Raw genomic sequence first — 24,349 nt, 5'->3', positions numbered from 1 at the left:
TTGTTCCTTAACTTAGGGCAGTTGTCCTTAACGTGCCATTCTTCATTGCAGTGGTAGCATCTGATTATCGTTTTCTTTCTACCCTGCGGATGGTTAGTTTTTCTTGATTTAAATAACTTTTTAAAACGTCTTACCATCATTACCATTTTATCGTCGTCAAGAGAGGATTTTGACTCATGTTCATCTCTTGTTGCCTTGAAAACGATGTTGTGTTTCGGCTCCTTCGTACCTGCACATCTCGATTCATGTATTTTAAAAGTTGAAAACAATTCTTCGATGGTAATAGATTCTAAGTCCTTAGAGATATAGAAGGCATCTACTAGTGATGCTCATTTTGTATTTCTAGGGAATACATTAAGATCGTACGTTAGCGAATCTCAGTTGCTTACCTTTTCTCCTAGATTCGAAAGTCCGGTGATGAGCTCCTTAATCCTCGAGTGAAGATGCACAATCGTTTTGTCTTCTTCAAATCATAGGTTGGTGAGCTGGTTGTGAAGTAAGTCCCGTCTTACGAGCTTGGCTTCGGACGTCCCTTCGTGTAGCTCAAGGAACTTCTCCTAAAGCTCCTTTGCTGAATTGTAGGTGCTGATGCGATTGACTTCTTGTGGCGGAAAGACGCTCAGCAGATGGAACTCTTCTTTGTCGTTTGTCACGTAGTCGACCTGCTTCTTCTTCGTCCACTGGTATTCTTTCTTACCTTTGGGTGCTACAAAACCGAACTTCATTATTAAAAGTAATTCAAAGTCTGTTTTAAAGAAATACTTGCATTTTCTTTTTCCAGCTAGCGAACTCCCCCTCGAATTTCGATGGGTATATGCTCGGTCCGACCATTGATTCGGTGCTTCGATCGGCGATTAGTCCTCCTGAAGCGTCCTGGCTCTGATAGCACTTGTTATGACCGTTGGCTGTCTAGAAGGGGGGTTGAATAGCCCCTGCACAAATATAAAAAAAACAAACCTTTCTCGGACTTAAAATACACTTGCATAAACAAAATAAGAAATGAACTGAAAGACAGAGGCACTGAAGTTTTACTTGGTTATAACCGGGGAGATTGTTTATCCAAGAAAATGGAGTACACTAATATCTTCTTCAGGCGGAGAAGCCTCTCTACAGCAGTGAAAGCTCAGAAAAGAAGAAGCTAAATGAAAACTAAAAGCGTACAAGTGTTGTTACTCAAGATGCTTATTCTATGTAGCTTCTTGGACCAAAGCTATATTTATTGCTTTGGTCCAAGCGCCTGGAAGAGCTCCAGGCACCTGGAAGGGGATAAAACTTTATCCCTTTCGCAATGGATCGCGGTCAAACATGATCTTGATAAAAGTCCATTCCGGGCGCTCGGACCAAGAAAGTCAACCATGTTGACTTTTTCCAGTCCGGGTCTTCCGACCTTTTCGAGCAACCTTCAGCTCCGGTTTCTCGTCTCTCGAAAACGTCACACACCTCCTTCTCGTCCGCCCGCGTACTCTTCCATAGCATCTCATCCCTCAGATGCACCGAGTCCGTCGACTCTCTCCTGTGCCTGTCCCTTAGATGACACCTAACGGATCAGTCGTTAGGTGTCATTCCACGTGGGGGTGCCGTGTTAGTACCCTGAGGTAGTTTTGATGTGGTCAACCGAGTTAAGTTAGGTCCTATTATTTTATACCTTGTGTCTAAGTGTGCAGGAACTTAGGAGTACAAGAAGTCAAGCGAAAGACGCAACTAGCAAGAAGGACGACACGAGAGAGAGTCACGAGCTCGGTGCACTAAGGGACGAGGTGGTGCGGAAGAATACGCTAGTGGACGAGAAGGAAGAGCACGGTATTTTCGAGGGATGAAAAGTCAGGGCAGAAGCTTGCTCGAGAAGAAGGCAGGAAAATGAGTTCGAGTGAGCCCTATTTCAGATGACCGAATTATCCAAGGAAACGGAGCCAGAATGGAGGAGAACCGGACAGTCAACTAAATGTTGACTGTTTGAGTGCCTGGACTTGCACAGACTGGTTCGAGTGCTCGGATCCCCTGGGCACAGCCCAGGGCGCCTCCTCGATGGACCCTGTTTGGTGACTGGTCAATACGGTCCAGGCGCCCGAAGCTGTTCTAGGCGCCCGGACCACTTAAGTTTTATCTGTTGCGTATCATTAAGTTATGGATAAAGTTTTATCCACGCTCAGGTGCCCGGACCCATTCTAGGCACCTAGAGTTGCCACGTCAGCAAATGGATATATTAGACCAGCATACTATAAATAGAGCCTTGGCCTCAGTAGTTCAGACAGTCACTTGTATACGAATCCATTTATTGTTCTACTACTTTATTTGTGAGCTGTCATCGTTATAAGAGGCTACTCCGCCTGAAAGAGATCTTCATAGTGAGCTTTTTATAATCTAGGATTAGCAATCTTCTGATTACAAACTAAGTAAATTGTTGTGCCTCTTTTCATTTATTAATTAGTTTATCATTTTTTTATGCAAGTGTTTTATTATTTCAAAAGATTGAGAAAGGTTTATTTTCTATTCTTCAGGGCAATTCATCCCTTTTGTCGGCCACATGGGTCCTAACATGCTAGACTGCTCCTCCAACTCCAGATATAAACGAGTAGCCGAACTACAGCTCGAGTAGAAATAGGTCGCTTGCTCTGTCCTTAAACGTTTGTTCGACTCACCCTTGTAGACCTGCAAGGAAGACACCATCTCATATTTAGTTTGGTCTAATTCGGCTTGTAGGGAGCTCAGCTTAATCGCTCACAGGTCCAGGTCCTACTGTTGCTACAGTATTGTTAGATCCGTAGCCTTTGCCTATTTAGTATGCGGGAGATCGCGAAAGCATGTGTTATTTTCAGGTCGTATAGTTTTGTAGTCCTTTGCGCTAAGTCCATAGATACTTTTTTCTTCATAGCCAGTTCGGCTCGGACTTTGGACTGGCCAATAAACAGATGCGCCTCGAGTTCCTTCTATTCGAGTGCTGGAGATTCAGGGCTTGCAACACCTCCACTAAGGATTCTTCCTTCTCATCGAGTAGTTGAGTTTGATGTTGCGCTTCTAGCTGTAGCTGTTAGATCTCTTTGATCAAGGTTTCGGGATGAGATTCTGACTCCATTACTTTAAGGGATTCGTCGAAAGACAAAGGTATAACAAGGTCATCGAAAGACAAGGAAGAAGCACAACAGGGAGGAGAGGTAGATGTTAGGAGCCAAGGGAAGTGGGCTATTTTAAAAGAGTGATCATAAGACAAACCATACGATCTCGTCGGGAGAAGAGTCTCCTCCTAGAATCATTAGATCAAAGGGTAGGTGGATTGCCATAGAAAGTTGCATGTTGACGATATTATCTAGGGAACATAAAGCAGACAAACGTATGCCATTATTAGAAAGGAGCAATAGTTATGGCAATAGCAGAAGGTGAAGAGGCACATCATCACGAGGTTCTTTTCTTGCTTTCAAGACATCTTCAGTCTATCCAGTCCGATCGACAACATACAAGCATCTCCAACCCCGCTAAATAACAAGACAGTGAATAGACTATAGTCTAGTCAGTTGAACATGAACCTTCTTCAACTATACTTGAAGTGGAGGTTTGTGATACGGGAAATAGTGGATGACCCCATTGCTAGGACAGAGATGATGGTCAAGATAACGTGGCAGCCAAAGGTCAGGAGGAGATGACAGTCATGGTTAAAGACTTCGTGTCCAGACAAACCATCCAGTCTTACTCCCGACCGACCTCTTAGTCGGTTAGCCCCCCATGGCTCAGTTCCCTCACATCTCCTAGGAACCATCCCAGTCTTACTCTCAGCCGACCTCTTAGCCGATCGAACCTTCAGAGCTCAGTCCCCTGATTTTTCTTGGGCACCATCCCAGTCTTACTCTTGGTCAACCTCTTCGCTGGTCGAACCCCCAAGGGGACAATGCTGTTAGTGAATCGCAACAACTTGCCAGAGAATAATAGATATTTGTTAGGGAATATTCCAATACTCTGCCACATACAAACTACGGAACCTTTGTCTACCCAATGGAAGTCCGTCACACATCTTCTTTCACCTGATACCTCCTGACATGCGACATTCTTTGATGCCTTATGATTGCAGAGGTTACAAAAGGTAGTATAAAAAGGGAGGTCTTTTCCGTTGGCCAGGTACACGTTGTTACAGCAGTCTTATTTACGCGCAAGCGTTTACTGTTTATCTCTCCATTTTTCTGCTCGGTTTCTCTTCCGACTTGAGCGTCGGAGAGCCAGTGCCAGAGACCTCTTACTTAGTTCTTGCTCTAATGCTTCCGGGTGCTTGGTTTATGGTGCTTGCAGGGTCGTGGATACTACCAGCGATCCTCTCCCTCGGGCCCCGGATCCCTCTCTTCATCAACGTGCTCGCCATCACCACCGATACCCCATCTGACTCAATTTAGAGATATATAGATATATATAAACAAGACGAGTTCAAACTAACCTCGTTTGACTTTTAAACGAGCCATTTTCGATATGAGCTTTAGCTGTTACGAACTATTTTATTTCTTTATGAGTCAAGCTCGAGTTTAAGAATTAAAGTTCGAATTAAACTCGAGCCAAACTTAAGCTTAGGTAAAATGAACCAAGCTCGAGTTTGAGTCTCTTCCTATTTGACTCTGTTCGATTAGATTCAATTTAATTTGATTCGATTCTATTCGATTATACCCCTATTTCTACGTCATCTACCTATCCATATATACTTTTTCAGAATTTCTTTATACTTCTATTATAAATTAAATATGTTGATATTCGAGATCAAAATTTATGCTAAGTCGAGTTGATTGTTTTTAGAAATCAAATTCTCTTAATTTGATTTGAGTAAATTATGTGGTGGAGTGGATTAAATCGACCGAGGAGTCTTTTAAACTACCGGCCGACTCCACCGTCCTCCCTTTCTTACAAGTGTTTCTGCTTTTTAATTTGTGTTTCGGCGAATGGAAGATTCGATCGGCGAAGTGCATCTATTCCTCTTCTCTCTCGTACCCTAATCCTTCAAATTGGGGTATCTATTCGGTTCTCTTTATTCTTTCATTCTCTTCTCTTTCGATCCTTATCATCTTCTCCTCTTGCTCCGCCGCGGCTGCCTCCGCCGCGCGTTAGCTGTTGTGCTACAGGGAATGCGTCTCGCCCGCCCAAAGCATCTATTTGCTCCTCTGCCTGGTTCCTTCGCTTGTTCTCAGCTCGAGCTCAAACGCTGATAGGTCGATTGGTTGCGCCATGAGCCATCACCGGCAGGTAAAAATGAACAAAGTTAGCAGATCCATGCCCCAGAAAGTCTGAAGTGTTAAATATGCCATTTTGGTTTTCATCTTCTTCTTCTTTTCTTGGTCAAATTGTCGTCAAGCTTGAAATTCGTTACCTTCCATTTATTTTGCTTACTGTTTATGATCATAAAGCTTAATGTTGGGCGTTTGGGGTACCTTCTTCACTGATTTTTCCGATGCAGGAAGAACATGCTATCTTAAGAGAAAGTGATGCGAAGGATTGGTTCTACAAAGGAGAAGGAGCTGCCAATCTGGTCCTGGGCTATTCTGGTTCTTCTCCTTCTTTGGTAATACTTATACTAATCCGTTCTTGATAATTAACTTTCTTTCATATTGCTGGTTTTGTAGTATTTATTCATGCTTAATTAATTTCACGGGCCTGCTTGTTAGGTTATGAATTTCATATCTTTGTTAAACAGGTAGGAAAGGTATTGCGTATCCAGAAAAGTGCAAAGCAGATTAACCTTTCTGAAAATGGATGCTTAGTCCTATCTGATGAGGAGAGACTAATATGGAGAGGTGTTGGTGAACTTGTCAAGTCCACTTCGAAAGAAGCTGCTGCCAGAGCCTTTGTCCAATGTGTCATGACTAATTATTTGGATTCCAAGCATATAGATCCAGGGGTACACTACTTTAAAAAGCCATTTCATTATCTTTTTGTAACCAGTGGTTATCTCTGGTTGATGAAGTTTTCGGCGTTGCCTGTTGTCTATTAAAGTTAAACCCTAAACGTTACAGGCTTTCCTTTTCCAGTTCCATGTCATTTAATTATTGTGTCTTGCATAGCAATGCAATTCATTTTGGTGAAATCCCATAGTGGCATAGAATATATGAAATGGTGAATTCGGCTCTGGTATTTACCTTATTCTCATACTGTTTACTGAAAACTATGATTTGGTCATTGAGGTTATCAAGGGACCTCAAACATATTGTCTTGTACATATGTGCACCAACTATAGGAGCCAGTTCAGTTAATGCTTTCTGCAAGTTGTAGTTAAACAGTCTTTCTGAGTTTACTCATTATTTTTTTTTCAATTGCAAATTGGTAAACTATAGTTATCTCACATTCTTTTACTATTCGGTTTTCTTCCTATACATAGATTCCAATCCCTGTTTTTAAGGAATTCTTGGAGGCCGTGGAGATGAATATTAACAGTCAGCGTCCTACATGGCGTGTTGCTGCCTCTAATATTGATAACCTGTGTGGATCTGCACTTCTAATTTCTGATCATTCAATTATCAGTGGTGAGTGCTAATTCCTATGTCTCTATAAAAGGAAGTTTAATGCAAATTTTCACTGAAAAATATCCACTTAAAACCATGATATAGTGACAACAACAGCTTTTTCAAGATTGTGTTAAAGGTAATCCATTGTAAGTAAATGGAAATGTGTGGACAATTGGAGAAAAGTACATTTTAAGCATATCGTTCAAATGCCATACTGAAATTAGAACTATTTTTCTCCTACACGGTCAGTTTGTTATGTTTTGTTTCTTGTTTGTTTCATCAACTTGTTCTAGAAAATGAACTAGGACATGCTATTGTTGGAAAACAATGGTCAATGAAAGAACCAAATTTTATGTTTTGCTAAGTTTATGTTGACACCTAGATAATCTGAGACTAACCAGTCATGGTGGTTGAAACTTCAGCAAGGTTTCTTTTGGAACTTTTTATATTTTAAAAAGAAAAAAATCAGATTGGTTTCATTAGATCCTGGTTGGGGATGTCACTACTAATTAGATTTTTTTCTTATTTTTTTCTACGATCTAACTTCCAAACTTATTTTAGGATTTTCTTTAATTCTTTAAATTAGTCGGCTTTAAGGGGAGCCTACCGTGTGACCCATGTTGGTTGCTACTCGGAAAGCCTAACGGTTCCACTGTACAAAAATTTTGTACAAAGGTCTGAACCTTTTCCTAGCTACCATGTGTTCTTTTAAATTAAACTTGGATCGCCTGCGGAACTTTACACGTTTGATCCTAAGTTTTACACGTTTGATCCTAAGTTTAACTTATTTGTTCTTTTAGGTTTAGACTTGGATCTCCTGCGGAACTTAACACGTTTGATCCAAATCACCTAGGTTATTAATTCCATTAAATATTAATTTCCAAAATTGGCTTCCAGGACTGCATGGCGAGACACATGACCTTCTTGGATATGGGAGCAACCACCACCGCCTAGACAAAGCCTTTTAAGGAAAGTTAATATTTAATTTCCTTAAATAACTCTAGGTTAACCAAAAAGAACAATCGAAACACAAGTTCGAATAGAAAACAAAAGAACACAACATCGAAAACTAATTCGAAACCTAGAATCACATGCCTCTTGTATTTGGTATTTTTACAAAGAAATAAAACTAGTATGATGCGGAAAATAATTACTAGTTATACCTTTCTTTGTGAACTTTTAATGACCTCTTGATCTTCTACCGTATTCCTCTTCTAACCTCGAACATTGTGTGGGCAATGATCTTCCGAGATGAGAGCCACTAAGGCACCTTCTTCTTCCTTCCTTCAAGTTTCGGCCAAGCATATCTTCTAAAGGATGAAGAACTTTTTTCACCAACCAAGCTCCAAGGGATGCAAGCTTTCTCTCCTTCTTCCTCAAGCTAGATCCGGCCACCTCCTCCAAGCTCCAAGAGATAAAGGATTTCGGCCACACAAGAGGAAGAGAGAAAAGGAGAAGGGCCAACCACACCAAGGAAGAAAAGAGGGAGAAAATAGAATAGAGTCGTTAGCCATGAAGCCTCCTCTATCTCCTCTTTTATAATCCTTGGTCTTGGCAAATAAGGGAATTTAATAAAAAACTTCCTTAATTCTTTTGCCATGAAAAAGAAAAAATATTTAATTAAAAATAATTTTCTTTTCTTAATAACAATGGCCGGCCACCCCAAGCCCCAAATCAAGGAAAGTTTTAATTAAAACAGGAATTAAAACTTCCTAATTTGTTTCCGGAAATTTATAAAAATTTCTCCAATAATTTTAATCCCTTTATGATTGGTTAATAAAAAGGAAATTTTATAAATTAAAATCTTTCTTTTAAACATGTGGATAAAAAGAAAGTTATCTCTAAAAATTAAAATCTCTTTTAATCTACAAATAAGGAAAGATATCAAATCTTTTCTTAATCTCTTGTAGAAACTTATAAAAGAGAATATTTAATTTTTAAACTCTCTTTTAAATCATGAACATGGTTAAAAAGGAAAGTTTTCTTACAATTTAAAATCCACCTTTTAATCAACAAATAAGGAAAGATTTCAAATTTTAAACTCTCTTTTAAACATGTAGATGATTTACAAATAAGGAAAGTTTTTGACAAAAATTAAAACCATCCTTTTAATCTACAAATAAGGAAAGAGATTAATCTCTTCTCTTAATCTTTTGTAGAAAGCTATAAAAGGAAATTTTTAATTTTTAAACTCTCTTTTAAAACAATGATATCCACATAAGAAATAATTTTAATAAAAATTCTTTTTAATATTTTAGTGGTCGGCCACCTAAGCTTGGGACCCAAGCTTTGGCCGACCACCAACTTGGCTCATCCACTTGGTCTTGGCCGGCCCTAGCTTGGGTTCCAAGCTAGCTTGGCCGGCCCCATTGGATGGGTAAGAAGGTGGGTATGTGGTGAGTATAAATCTCTATATACAAGAGGCTACGATAGGGACCGAGAGGAGGAATTGGTTTTGGTCTCCCGATGAAATTAAGCTTCCCGTGTTCGCCCCGAACACACAACTTAATTTCATCAATAATAATTCATTCCACTAAAGAACTATTATTGAACTACCGCACCAATCCCGAATTACATTTTGAGCTCCTTCTTATTATGAGTGTGTTAGTCTCCCTATGTTTAAGATGTCGAATGTTCACTAATTAAGTGAGTTACTGACAACTCATTTAGTTAATATCTTAGTCCAAGAGTAGTACCACTCAACCTTATCGTCATATCGGACTAAGTCCACCTGTAGGGTTTAACATGATAATCCTTATGAGCTCCTCTTGGGGACATTCTCAACCTAGATTACTAGGACACAGTTTCCTTCTATAATCAACAACACACACTATAAGTGATATCATTTCCCAACTTATCGGGCTTATTGATTTATCGAACTAAATCTCACCCATTGATAAATTAAAGAAATAAATATCAAATATATGTGCTTGTTATTATATTAGGATTAAGAGCACACACTTTCATAATAACTGAGGTCTTTGTTCCTTTATAAAGTCAATATAAAAGAAACGACCTCTAATGGTCCTACTCAATACACTCTAAGTCTACTAGTGTAATTATATAGTTAAGATAAACTAATACCTAATTACACTACGACCTTCCAATGGTTTGTTATATAAATTAATTGAACAACTACATTTATCATAAATGTAGACATTTAACCAATGTGATTCTTATTTCTAGATAAATGTTTATACCAAAAGCTAGGCTTTTAGTATACATCCTAACAACCCAGAGGTCACGGATTCGAGTCATGGAAACACCCTCTTGCAATGCAGGATAAGACTCTATACAATAGACCTAATGTGGTATGATACTTCCCTGAGACCCTGCATTGGGGGAGCTTCGTGCACGGGCTGCCCTTTAGATTAGCCGGCTTGAAGAATTTTTTAAAATATTTTTAGATTTCAGGCAATAATATGTTAACTCTTTCTTTGAAAGAGGTTTCTTAGAAAATGCATACTTGAATGGCTGTTCAATAACATCACATTTAGCCTTGAATATATATCTTCATTTTTTCAAAATTTTGGTACTTTTTTCTTGTTCATCATTCTTTAATTTGCTTTTGTTCTATTGTATTTCTTTTTTATATATTCCTACTCAATGCATGTTTATATATAGAAGCTTCGTTTCTTGCATCCTTATATATATGAAAACATGGTAATTCTTTGATACATATGCTTTATACTGAATTGCATTGTTGATCTTGACATTGTCAGCACAATTTCAGGTGCTCCTAAATCTGACTTCTGCTTTGCAGTAGAAATAAAGGTGCTTAACTTTTATCAGATCTCCTTTTTATTTAATTTCTTAACCTTCTTTCACAACATGATTTCTGGATGCTCAGCCAAAATGCGGTTTCCTACCATCTTCTGAATACATTGCAGAAGCCAATTCTATTAAGAAGCATGTAACAAGATTTAAAATGCATCAGTTCCTAAAACTTCATCAAGGAGAGGTACATATCTGTGAAGGCTTATCATTCATCCTGTGATGCTATTTATGACAGTTACTCATCGTTTTGGCAAATATGTTGGTAGAACTGTAGAAGACCAATCAAAACCAGACTCAACAATATCTTGTTTTTTACAGCTAAGGCCCCCCACTGGCTCAGCTAAGGTGGTAGCTGTGTGATGGTTTGCCACTTGAGATTGAGGGGTCGAACCGCAGGGTTGGAGGGTGTAATTCCTTGCACCCTGTATAACTCACCCCCCATCCACCTACCTTCTCAGTTATCGTGATTTACCTCCTTCATGTTGATCCTGGGGCGGGCTGGTGGAGGGCACGGGGGGCGAGCGAATCACTTTGTTGCCATTTTTTTTTACAACTAAGCAATTTTGACTTTCAATAAATTCAAAGAAAATTGTAAGTGGATATCAATAACTATCTCTCGCTTGTAGAGATTTCCCCATTTAATTTCACAATATCTCTCATCGATAACATATACATGGATGATATTGTTATTCAGATTGGTAGCTATTGATTGTTTCTTTCCACATCCAAATTTGCCTGGATTTTTGGGTGGTACATTTCTGTTCATAATTCTTTGCTTTGCAGGTCTCTCAAGTAAGTGGATATGATCCACTTGATCTGTTCTCTGGATCAAGGGATAGAATGCTACTCGCCATTACTGCTTTGTTTACATCTCCTCAGAACAATTTCCGTATATTTATGAATGGCGCTCTCATCTATGGAGGATTAGGAGGTGGCGCAGATAATAATTCTGTACTGTCTCCTAAAACAGAAAATGCAATTGCAGATCTGATTGCTGCCAGTGGCTTACAGTTAGTTAGCTTGCTAGAGTTAACAGCAGAGATACTACTAAGGTCTGAGATTTTACATAGACTTCTTGCAACTCAAAAGATGGATATTCTTGACATAGAAGGGGCAATTCATCTATATTACAATATTATTTCTCAGCCTTGTTCAGTCTGCAAAAATTTGAGCAAGGCAGAGGTTTTGCATAAATATTCATCCTTGCATTCTCTACCATGGGAGGAAAGCCTAAAAATTGTTGGGGACTATCTTATAGCTGCTACTGCTAAAGATTGTAGCCTGATGATCAGCTTTAGGCCTTCAGAAGATGGACACAGTGCCTCTAATCATGATACTGTTTTTTCCAAATCATCAAATCAAAGCTATGATTACAAGGTACTTAACATTATTTATTAGCGCTGTTAAGAAATGCATGGCTAATTATATATTCTCCTGTGTCCTAGATTACTAGATCATCATCTTAAGTTTTAGATAGCGGTGGAGAACAAGAGGCATAGTTATAGAGAGGATTAGGAGAATTACAAATTGAGTAACAGAGAGGAAAAAAAATGTTGAACCAGATAACACTAAACCAGGGGTGACCGATCTAGCCTCATGGAAGTTTTCCACTAGTCGTCGGGGTAAATTGCGAAGTACTCGTGGCGGGCGGCTTAGAAGCCCTGTATCCCATGGTTACGCACCTAGAGGAACAGAGAGGAAGAAGATTGAGGAAGAGGAGATTTATTAGGAAGAGCAATATCACTTTTCTAAATATAGCCTGACATCGCTGAACATCACACAGTCAATCGATTCTTGTTTACTAAATTGTTCTGTTTCCCTGATCCATTTTTTTTTGGTGGTTTATGTTTTATGTTTTTTTTTTGTTTTTAATATCATATTAGCTGCAATGGAATTGGATGGGTGATACTACAACTAATTGTGCTGTAATTGCATGATAGATTTTTTCTCAATCATCCTGTGGCTAAATTTTTTCTCAATCCTGTGGCAGAATTACTTTTATAATTGACACTAATAATGTAGCCTTCAATCCCACAGTCAATTGGTTGCTTTTGTATCTAACGTGTTATGCGTGGCTGCAGGCTTACTATATTGACTTGGATTTGAAACCTCTAAAGAAGATGATTCATTACTACCAATTAGACCAGAAGATAGTGAACTTTTACAAAATGAATCAGGAGATTCAAGGTAACGTTTGCTGCTCCGGAAATGGAGCTCCAACTGCAAAGCATTGAATCTTTCGACAGCCTGAAATTTGGAGTTCCAGATCTTGAATAAAATGCTAATAATGGAAAATCTTTTGTACATAAACTGAGCACACTGCCGTTGGCTCTTATTAAAAAAAAAACTTCTGACACTGAAAATTGTCGTATCTAGTCGACAAATATTTGCAGGATCTTTACTACCGTATCAAATAAAGAGTATGATGTAGATTTTTCTTCCTGGTCTAATTGAAGACGGTTTTAGTTGTCTTAAATCCTTCATAATATGTTTCTGGGTCAATCAATATTCCTTTTTCATTATTGTTTTGTTAAAGCTGGAACATTTTTTCGTTTAAATCTTCCGAGTAAGCATTTTTAGTATGATATAGATTGGGCTGTTTGTTAGACTTCCAAGTTGTTATGGTAACCTTATCAGGATACAAATTCTATTATTTTGATATAATTACCTTTTTAAAAAATATACTTGGAAAAACCTTTTTCCTTTTTGAGTGTGGCAATCATAATGTTGTGGACGAATTTTTTCACGAGTTTTTCAAGAGCCAATTAAGACTGAATTTTTATTTCCCCTGTATTTCTCTATTACCTGTCATGATAAGTTAACATTATTAATAGTTGAATTTGTAGGCATAAATTTTCTAGAAAACATATTTATGTTCTTAGCTAGGGATGATAAAGGTATCGATATCCAATCTGAATATCTAATTAAATAATATATGTTAAAATTTTTTTTTCTTAAAATCTACTAATATTAAAAATCTATTTTGATCCACTATTCTTATTCTTGTTTCCACTAATAAATGGTAAACAAACAAGGAGAATAGTTTTATTTTTCAGCAGTTAACTAATCAATGAGGCTAGGGAAGAAAATTATTTAATTAATTAAATTTAAATTTAAATAGATATGCATTTAGATCTGTGAATCATATTTATTAATAAATAAATATTAAAATTATGAATATTTTTTTAAATAGACGAATATTTATAACAGTACACTCATCAACTAATTAAATACATTTAAAAATATAAAAATTTTAAAAAGTTCAATAATATTTAAATTAATCAAATTCAAAGACTTAGTTAATTACTTGGAATAATTGCGGTGGAATTGTGCTATATCTCGTGCGTGTACACAAACTGCTGTCTGACTGATGCATTACGAGTCGCTCACGCGTGTACATAACTTGCTGTATTGCAGATGTATTTCGAGTCACCCATTAGTATACACAAACTAAGACATCGCGGACACATCCGGACGGTCCCGCTGATCCTTCTAATAAAAACTCGGGTACATCGTCGGCTAATGGATTGGAATCGAACATATATATATAGTTCGAGTTGGTGGCTTTATGCTTCTCCCCGAAATCGTCGTCTTCCAATCGCAAGTCCCCTTCACGGCCAGGGTGCGAAAGAGAGAGCGCCTGTTCTCGTCGAGATCTTGAAGCCTTCTGCTTGGCCGTCTGTTACAAATCGAGGAATCATGTAAGCTTTTTCTTCATTTTCCTTTTCTGCTATTTGGGTTCGTCTTGATCGGTGGGGATTTTTCCTCTGTTTCCATCGGTAGCTTGGTTGGATCTGGCCTGTATCGCAGTTCAATGGATTCTTACTTTCTTAGTTGTTGCCCGTGATTGATCGGTCTTCTTTTCTTATCATCTGTGAGGCATTAAACGTGATTGCCGCGGTGACTGCTCCACCTGTTAGGGCTCTGGTTGACCACGATTACGTCATCAAGCTTCTTCTGATCAGGGACAGCGGTAAAGGTTCTCATCGTTTCATGTGGAGTCGATATCGATTTGCTGTATTCTTTGATATGGTCATTTCCCGGAAGGCCTTGCGGAAGGCTTTCCCTAAATCGATTTGATAGACTTCTGGCTTGGTGATTCCGGTTTGGTTGGATCTGTTGGCGGGGTTTCTTAATAATGTATGAGTTTCATGAGTAACTTTGCGCCAGTGGAAGTTAGATTTCGTTGGATTTACTTGTGGCCTAGATTCCAAAGTCCACCCGTTCAATTGTTCCTCCTACATTCTCACGCGTTCATTTTTCTCCTCTGTTTCAGAAGAAAAGTAATGGATTTAGTTTTTCTTTGTTTCTCCAGCAGTTTATTACGTGGCACTTGGTTTTCTTCTATGTTGCATTTGTTCCCACTATGCAAAAGTTTGGGAGTTCGGGGGTGACTATATTTTGGGGTCTTGCTCGTCTAGATGAGTAATGTTTTTGGATAGTGGTTCTTTAAATCCAGTAAATAATATCGCAGCTTGTCAAACGTTCAGCAGTGGCTCTATTGTTGGTTTTGACCCTGCACATCCTTCAGCATGTTTGTGTTCCATTGCTAGACACTGTCTATGTGTGGTGATTATTCACATCCAAGTGGCTAGCCATTCTATTAATAGGCTTTGCCCACCATTTAATTTCATCCCTTCCACTCAATAATACCCAATGCTGGCACTTGACAATCAAAATTTAGACTCAGTCATGGGCTAATGAAACCATTCTACCTGACCCTAACCAAACATGATTTAGTGCTCTGATACAACTTGATGTAGATTGGAAATATGGAAGTGTGAGGTTAGAAGCATGCTGCCTTGCCATAGTGAAGAGACATAGGGCAGAGAGAGGTTGAAAGGACACATGTACACATTCAGGCTTCACTCAAGTCCAGACTTGGATGTGATTTCTAAATTGGCTATTCAATTGTGCATTAAGTTTGGCATGTTGATTTTTTTGCCCAGCCTAGCTATGAAAGGACAAAAATGAATAGGGTTGTCGATAAATCAGCTGCAACAAATAGAGAGGGCTGTGGTGTGAGTGGAGAAATGACAAAAAAAGTTGGGATGGCATGTGGTAAATATGACAGATATGGTAGTGATGCAATCATGCAAGAATAAAAATAACTTCTTTGATCTCTCATGTTGGGATACGGGGTCTATGTCAATATGCCAATGAATCAAGTGATTGAGAGAAGAGTCTCTCCTCCATGTTGGGATATAGCGTCTGTGCCAATATGCCAATGAATCAAGTGATAGAGATATGTGTCTATCCTAGCAACTCTCGCGCCTTCCTCTCCCACCACCATGTAATCGACCATGTAATTGCATGGATCAAATATCACTAACCACAATGCAAGCTCACATGCAACAATTGGATCGTGTTGTGGTTCCATAAGATTTTATTGGCGTGGTTGACTGAATCTATTACATTTCCTATATTTTTATTGACTGATAGTTATACAAATTAGATTGACATTACAAGGTAGATGTAAACTAAGAAAGCTATAGAGAGATATGACAAATGCCACTTTTATGGAAATTAGAATACTTATTACTTCAATTGTCATTTATGATAGTGAGGATATATAAGTTTTTGTATTTGTATCTATTTCTTTAGTTGAATTAAAAAATGCATAGACATACCATATATAGTTATAATTTTTCTTTAATTTCTGATGATTGTATGCTTATATTCAAATTCATTGATCTAGCATATGTAAGTATACACTTAGTGTTTTTTAGATTTTGGTTCCTGCAGGTTGACTTTCATATTTATTTTTTTAACCTTGAACTATTTGGTATGGAGAAATGAATTGTTTGTTTAGTTTAACAGGGGGACAGGGGGAGATGTGATAATATGGTATTCCTATTAATCAACTCCGGGTAGCAACCCGCTGAAGCCCAAATGGGAGAATCATCTGTCTACTGATTCTCATTATATATTATACTTTTAGGCTACCATGTCTGATTCAAGTAAGAATTCCCAATCAGCAAACGGCCTTTCTTCCAAAAGTATGCATAGAAAAACTCCACTTCCGTCTACTCCAGGCAGCATTTTACCAAAGGCTTTCAAGCATATGGTGCCTTACAACTCGTTTAGTCAGCGAAGCGGACCAACAGCTAAGGTAGCAATTTTCATATTGAAAGTTGCTGCATTAGAGGCAGTACGTAGATTCGCTAAAGCAAGGTGTTCGTTTATATGGAAGACTATTCAATCACTGCAAATACTTTGCTTTCCTCCAATCAAATGGATCAGTCGATGGAAGCCATTTGGGATGATGGTTGAAGGTGTCCAGGTTGGTTAATATTTTAGCATAGAGCATTAAGCTGGATTCTCTGTTTTTTTTTTAATCTGAAAAGGATACTGCTCCTTAGCTACACTGGCACAGAGAAGAACATTTTACAGATTCTGTAGTCTAGGCTTTGTTTGTTTCACATAAAATACTAGGAAAATATTTTCAAGAAAGTACTTATTTTTTCTGTATTCTTTGGCATAAATTAAATTATATATTGGTAATATTAAAAGGAATGAACTAAACGCACAGGTCAAATTATATTTTTAGTTTGTCTCTTGTCACTCATTGTTTTCATTGTAATCTTTTATTGTATAAATTATTTTAATAATATAATATTTCTTTATTATAGTTTATGAAATATATATTATCATTTGATTATTGTCGGTTAGCTCAGTGAACCTTACCTTGTTATTATCCTTGATAAAACAACTATTATTTATTATTTAAATGTATTATTGTTGATATCTTTGTTACCAATTTATTATATTATAATTATTTCTCTTTTATTATGATTGCTTTATACTTATTATTAACTATTATTTTTAGTATAAAATATTTGTTTTTTATAATTATTATCAATAAAATTGTTTAAATCCTTCTCATAAATATTATTAGTTTTCACATAAGATAATTTAATTATTATTATTTATTATATCATATGTTGTGATCATTGGCATATGAAACTGATAACATAAATTATTTAAATCTTAATGGGCAAAAGCCCTATAAAGTTCCCTATTATTAAACACACTGATAAGACCCTACTACAACAACAACAAGAAGCGTTATCCCACTAGGTGGGGTCTGCTATATGGATTCTGCTACATGACTTTATCTCTTACTATATCATCATCTATACTTAAATAAATTTTATCTTATTTTATTGTTGGTAATCAAATTTTTTTATCTTCCTTGTTTGATGTGCGCATGTGCTATAGTTTCACATCTCCTAAACGGAGCATTTATTGGCCATACATGTCCGTACCATCTTAAACATATCTCTCGGAGTTTTCCCTCACTAGATGTAACTTCGACTTTCTCTAATACTCTCATTTCTTATTTTGTTCATCCTCGTATGTCCACACATCCATCTTAACATCCTCATCTTCTGCTCATGTACTCGAGTCATAGCCCAACATTTAGCATCATATAACATAGTAGGTCTAACTGTCATTTTGTAGAATTTCCCTTTAAGTTTTAAAGGTGCTTTACAATCACATAAAACACCCGATACCTTCCTCCATTTCAATCATCATGTTGTATTCTATATAAGAAATCTCTCTCAATCCCTCCATCATTTTGTAAAAATAATTCCAAATACTTATAGCTTTCCATTCCAGACAATTCATCATCTCAGATCTTAACAATTATCTCATGACATCTAATATTTCTAAACTTAAATTTCATATATTCTGTATTTACTCTACTAAACCTAAAACCTTTCACGTTTCCTACCAAACTTTTAGTTTAACATTTACTCATTCACGTATCTCATCTACCAAAATAATATTATTTGCAAACAATATGACCTACGGTACTGTGTTTTGAATGTGTCGAGTGAGTTTGTCGATTAGTATAAAAAGATAAGGACTTATAGCTAATCCATGATGTGACTCTATATTGGAAATGCTTTAGTTGATCCCTATCTTTATTGGAAACACCAATAAGACCCTCTTTTAAGCAAACTCACTGTTACGGCTATATGAAAATCAAAAAATGTTTGGATTTCATCCACACAATGGTATAATGTGCTAAACATATTTCATCTACACTGTTTTGTTCAAAATATGGGTACATGAACAATGACTTATCAAAACATCATTGTGAATGTCGTATTTTAACTAAACATGGTTGTAAGGGAAAAGTTGATATATGTTTTTTTTTCATGGAACCTTTCTAGAAAGGTTTAGATGTACCCTATTTCAATTTCTGAAAATTGAGGGGCATTTTTACGACTTCTTCACATTTTTAATTTAAAAGATGTTTATGAAGATGCCTTAATTTAAAATAATATATTTTGAGTAAGAATGATGCCTTTCGGCTGGATAATTGGTTTTCTACATTCAAATGGAGAAGTCATTTTCCTCAAAACAACACTATTTTGAAGTGGATATCTATGAAACATTGGAAGCTTAGTATGAACTTTGGGTCAGGTTTCTTCTGTAGTCAGGTAATTTTCCAGGTGTTTTTTAACATTCAATTTTTGGTGTTGCTTGTTGTTTGCACTATGCTTGTATTTGTTTGTAAAACAAATACAACACTATTTTGAAGTGGATATCTATGAAACATTGGAAGTTTAATATGAACTTGGGTCAGGTTTATTCTGTAGTACGGTAATTTTCCCGGTGTTTTTTAACATTCAATTTTTGGTCTTATTGTTTGCACTATGCTTGTATTTGTTTGTAAAACACACTGATCGTTGATATGCTTATTGCTTTTGCATATTCAAATTGGCAGAAAATATCAAAACCACTATTAGTTCTGTCAATTGCGACAACCTTTTCTGATCATTATGAAGGTTATTTGAATGCACTTCATACTGGGGATGATCCTCCACCAAATCCTGACTTACCTAGAATATCATTAGAGTCTGATGCCAGGTGAGCATTCTGAAGATGCATATTTATTTAACTTACTACTTCATAGTCCTTAAGATCATTACTATAAGAATTCTCTACTGTGATTAATTTGGAAGCCTTTTCTGACGTGCTGGAACATTTTTCCCCATTAAGATAAGAATGCAATATGGAAATTTGCAATTAATCTAATATAATCATAAAGATCAACATTTTATTTTTGCTTGATCTATGAGTATTTAGACTCTTGACATGCCAAAACAATTCTCCATAGTATTAGCAGTGAATCCATCAAGGAAGACCCAAGAAATTGGGTTCATCAAGTCATTGAAGAACTAGAAAAGAAGCAGATTACTTTACCTGAAAGGTGATTTTTTTTATCATCAGTTTTTTCCCTTATTTTATGTTAAACCTATTTCACAGAAGTGTATATTTTCATACATGCAGCAATTTTATGAAAGCACTAATTATTGTAAATGGATAAATTGTATAGGATGAACATGGATGAGCTTCAAAGGTTTTATGATGCAGCAAATGGTGACATGTGTTGCTTGCTTTCTTCACTCAAGAAAACAATTCGTTGGAGGGAAACTTATCATATTCTTTCTTGTCAAGAACTGGAAATGTGGTCACATTTGGTCTTTTGGCATGAACTTGATGTGATGCTTCGTCCTTGCCTTATCATTCGTCTTGGACTTGCATGTTCTAGTTTAAGGCCTCATGAAAGGCCACAATTTGCTCAAGCTGTGGGTATGGATCTATTTCTCTCTTTTTATTTTTCTAGTAATAAGTATCCTGCATTTCTTTCTTTGTTGCATTGTCTGATTTTGTTAATTATATATTTATTGTTATCTAGGTTTTCTGTTATGTAATAGGACAGATTGAACAAACAATTTTTGTGTCTGTAATCCGCATGGATGTGGAATAATGCATAAAATTCATATCACAAGTGCAACAAACCTGGTTAGGAAAGACTCAATTATTTGAAATTTTAAGTTAATTGTTATTAGAAAAACTTAGTTATGTCAAAAATCCTCTTCCTTAAGTTTGATGTTCTCCTATAAAATTTGCTGTTTATTTTTGTAATCGTTATATCTTTAGCAGTAAAGGTTTTTGGCTCGCTCTATGTTATCTTGTGGTTTCATTTGGGTATTCTGCAGTTTCTCAAATAGAACATGGGGTCCTGCGTTTGATCAAGGATGGAGATGGTTCTATTACTGTCATAATGGACTGTGAAGGAATCTCTCCATTCAAATTCCCTATGCAATTGATGAGATACTGCTCAAATCTGGTACAAGATCACTATCCCAATAGACTTGGATCTTTATTTGTGATACGTCTTCCTCCAGTTGTTCGAGTTCTTGCTCAGACAATTATTCAAGTAAGTTTTTGGCCTTCTTTTCAGATCTTCTTGTCTGTATCTCTGCAGATCAATATTTCTTATTAGGTTTCCTGAATCTCAATGAAAAAATAATTAATTGTCATTTTTAGTAGATATAACTAATTTCTTGACTCTAATAGTCAAATATTTCAGGAAAGGGAGCTTTGGCGCAACGGTAAAATTGTTGCCGTGTGACTTAGATGTCACGGGTTCAAGTCTCAAAAATAGCCTCTTGTAAAGCAGGATAAGTTTGCGTACAATAGACCTTTCCCTATGACCCCATATTGGCAGGAGCTTCATGCACCAGGCTGTCTTTTTTTCTTTTAATAGTCAAATATTTAACATGGCATGATAAAAGTTAATCAATTTGATGTAGACGATTAGATGCAATATCATTAGGTTTGACATTTGCTTGCTTCTCTATCTGTGTTGATTTTCTTTTAAACCAATTCCATATCCACTATCTTTGATCTTACTGAAACTCAAAAATAGAAAAAATAATTAAGTATATGTTTAGTGGTAGTACCCAGAATCCCAATTATACTTATGGTCTGGTGCCCTAGGTGCATTTCATAAAATAATCAATTTGACGTAGACTATAGATGCAATATCACTAGGTTTGACGTATGCTTGCTTCCTCTATCGGTGTTGATTTTCTTTTAAACCAATTCCATATCCACTATCTTTGATCTTACTGAAACTCAAAATTAGAAAAAAAAATATATAAATAAATATATGTTTAGCGGTAGCACACAGAATCCCAATTATACTTATGGTCTGATGCCCTAGGTGCATTTGATAAAAGTATAATCAATTTGATGTAGACTATGAGATGCAATATCACTAGGTTTGACGGATGCTTGCTTCTCTATCAGTGTTGATTTTCTTTTAAACCAATTCCATATCCACTATCTTTGATCTTACTGAAACTCAAAAATAGAAATAAATAAATAAATATATGTTTAGTGGTAGTACCTAGAATCCCAATTATACTTATGGTCTGGTGCCCTAGGTGCATTTGCTTATGTTTGAGTGAACCCTATATACCAGCATTCTCATTTCCTTTTTGTCAGTACTTAGGCGTTTGTATATTTGCTCCTGTATAATATGCTTAATAACCGAACTCAACATCCCTATCAGCCTGTGGCTGATCTGAAGGCAAATATAAACATAGGAGTGTCAGTAAAGTAAAATGAGTAGGAGATCCTCCAAAAGTAATCAAACACAAAAGATAGACAAGTATACAAATAAGAAGGGTAACTCCAGATATATCATAATATCTCATGTTTGCCTATTGTAAGATTTGCTAAGCTCTATCTTAAACCTCTATGTCAACTATTGGGGACCTCATGCTATATCATAAAAGGGTATGCATCACTCTTATTAACCAAAAAGGTTGCTTCCGTTATCATTCTAAAACTCTATAAGCTTGTGATCTTCAATCAAAGATCAATTAAACAGCATCTAACTATCACGGATCCACATCTCTAAGGTCATATAGTCTGATGTTAGTTACTAATGATACCCAGACAAGTTAAAGCAACAGATAAACGGGGGTAACACAATAAGAAAATTGAAATGCATCAAAAACGAAATCTTAAAAACTGAGTTACCAAGATCTCGTGAGGTAGACGCTGAATGTTTAACTGCTAGACGAAGGCAAAGGGTACACAAGGCTCTCTGATGTTCTTTTCCATGGACCAGAGTTAATGGAGCACTCACTGCTCGTGAAGGGAAACAGGGGGTCTTTGCCTACTGCCCTCATAGGAAGGAGGCAGGTGTTGGTTACAACACTGGACAAATAGGGAGGATCCCTACTGAGGAAGACCACTGTTTCTCTCTCTCTTGATGGCTCAAGAGCTGAGGCTCGGGAAAAGTTGCACAAGGGACTGCTGCTCCCTAATTCATAGGAAGAAGAATGAGATTTTGGCTCTTTTTACTTGTTGGACTGGTTGCTGTAAGGAGAAAGATTCGCTGCTTGGTGATGGTGGCTTCCTGTCACACTGCTGCTTGATTGAAATAAGTGCAGAGGCTCGAAAAGGTGGATGAGGGGACAGAGCAGAGGGGAAGGGCCAGACTGGCCAGTTGTTTTGCAGGTTCACAATTTGAAGGATATTTGGTGGGAGAGTGCAGCGACCATTCACAAGGAGGTGGGTGAGGGTTGAGGTTATCTGGGTTTAACTTGGTAGGTATGACTATATGTTAAGACTCAAAGCAAATTGGATCAACAAAAAAAAAATGTGGTATCATTAATATAAGCAATGGGCTCATCTCAAGCAATTTTATTCTCTTTGACAGGAAAAATGGAAGCATTTGGATCAATAATGGAACAAACCAATTTACTCTCTGGACAAAAACTATGGTCTTATCTCTCCTATCCAGCTAATTTATTCTCCTGGAACAAACCCTAAATCCTGGATGAGCAGTTGAGTCAGTTAAACTCATCAACAGAGTAATCAACAAGTAACTATTGTGTTACTAAGAGATATGTTAAATCATACCGATCAATGATTGGTCGCCATTAAAATATTGAATGGTCAATTCATTGTTTCAATGAAAAAAATCTCTTAACCTGTTACTTGAAGGAAACAGGTTATCCTGAAGGATGAGCAGCAAACAAGTTTGCCTGAAAGGAATTACGGATTGGTTACTACCAAGGTGGCTTGGATTCTGATGATGTTTTATGGATAATGTACTTACATTTGTATGACTTCGGTTTTTGATTATACGGGACGATAATAAAATACAACCATCCTCTGCCAACCAACAAAAAAGAGCTCGCAAGTTCCCTCGTGATAGATTACAGGAACTAGTAATTCAGCTTCAAATAATTTGACAATTTCCTTGACTTGAAATTTTCATTTCTGATTTTTTTAACAGTATGCTCGTATAATTTATTATTTTCCATTGCTTCGGTTTTATAGTTATTGAAGCCTGCAACTCGAAAAAAATTACGCATTGAGGGAGATTCATACCAGAAGGTTTTATCTGAGTACGTACAAAGCATTCCCGCTTTCCTAGGAGGTGATTGCACTTGTTCAAAGTGCGAGAGAGTTCGTTCTGGCTGGTTTCCTCAGCTAATGGCTGAAAGTAGTCAACGTAGTGCAAATACTTTAGAAGTTGAGCTAGCTGATGATGATTACCCATTGTCTGAATTTGCTTTTAGTGATACTTGCCACTCTGTTCTGAGAGCTGCAATCGTAGCCTTGCTCATGCTGTGTGTTTTAGTTGCATTTCTGGCTGGTATGCATGATCCTGAATCTAGTGCATCACTGCTACTATGAACTGTTGCAGCTTTGTACTTGCACATCTATACTAGAATCAAACTGCTGATGTAATATTTTTTATTGTTAAATTTTCTAAGAGGAAGATGGAGGTTTAAGAACCACCAGTCTCCGGTTATGTTGCCCGCTGGAATTTTTGTTTGTTTGCAAGAAATCGGTGCGAGCATTCCCGTATATTGGATATGGGAATTTGTTTAGCTGTGAAATCTTGATCTATGCTGCCTGTTGTTGAGAAAGAGCAAACTTCAAACTAGAAATTTTAAGACAGTTGTTAACCTATAAATATTTTATCTTCTCTAAGTGGTTAATCAATTTGAATTTTCAATTGGAGTGAGATATACGTGTTAAAGTGGAATCAGTGCTGTGTTGAAAATGAGAAGTTTGCTCCAATTTTAAGACTATTCCAAGTGGTTGATCATTTTGGATTGAAACGTAGTTGTACAAGTCTGAATCTTCCATAATCTGGGTCAAATTCCATTTTTCGTTTATGCCAAAAGCAATGCGTCGCAAATTGCAATAAAACTATTTGTGTTTGGATCGGTAGATAAACTCCCTCAATTATCTTGTTTGAGGATATAAAC

The 24,349-nt window shown here is 36.9% G+C and overlaps 2 protein-coding genes across 4 annotated transcripts; both read left to right on the top strand.

Moving 5' to 3' along the window:
* Window positions 1–4,819: 4,819 nt before the first annotated feature.
* Window positions 4,820–12,686, top strand: LOC122049721 (inositol-pentakisphosphate 2-kinase IPK1-like). 2 transcript variants are annotated; one of them, XM_042611071.1, is made up of 9 exons: window positions 4,820–4,978; window positions 5,077–5,211; window positions 5,423–5,527; window positions 5,660–5,863; window positions 6,341–6,485; window positions 10,201–10,241; window positions 10,318–10,428; window positions 11,028–11,621; window positions 12,326–12,686. In XM_042611071.1, the coding sequence occupies exons 2-9, from the start codon at window positions 5,194–5,196 to the stop codon at window positions 12,476–12,478; spliced, it is 1,371 nt and encodes a 456-aa protein (XP_042467005.1). In that variant the 5' UTR covers window positions 4,820–4,978; window positions 5,077–5,193; the 3' UTR covers window positions 12,479–12,686. The 2 variants fall into 2 exon arrangements, with proteins under 2 accessions (XP_042467005.1, XP_042467006.1); XM_042611072.1 differs by having other exon boundaries at window positions 4,855–5,211.
* A 1,088-nt stretch (window positions 12,687–13,774) lies between these two features.
* On the top strand, window positions 13,775–23,872 carry LOC122049701 (SEC14-like protein 5). Of its 2 annotated transcripts, none has more exons than XM_042611061.1 (7): window positions 13,775–13,945; window positions 16,065–16,527; window positions 18,985–19,127; window positions 19,378–19,470; window positions 19,597–19,853; window positions 20,264–20,484; window positions 23,409–23,872. In XM_042611061.1, exons 2-7 carry the CDS (start codon window positions 16,192–16,194, stop codon window positions 23,766–23,768), a joined length of 1,410 nt encoding a protein of 469 aa, XP_042466995.1. In that variant the 5' UTR covers window positions 13,775–13,945; window positions 16,065–16,191; the 3' UTR covers window positions 23,769–23,872. The 2 variants fall into 2 exon arrangements, with proteins under 2 accessions (XP_042466995.1, XP_042467002.1); XM_042611068.1 differs by having other exon boundaries at window positions 16,057–16,527.
* Window positions 23,873–24,349: the final 477 nt, after the last annotated feature.

This window comes from Zingiber officinale, chromosome 1B, assembly GCF_018446385.1.
Source record: "Zingiber officinale cultivar Zhangliang chromosome 1B, Zo_v1.1, whole genome shotgun sequence".
In the NCBI taxonomy this organism is placed as follows: Eukaryota; Viridiplantae; Streptophyta; class Magnoliopsida; order Zingiberales; family Zingiberaceae; genus Zingiber; species Zingiber officinale.
Note: the sequence above shows the minus strand (reverse complement) of the source record. Positions and strands in the feature narration are given on the sequence as shown.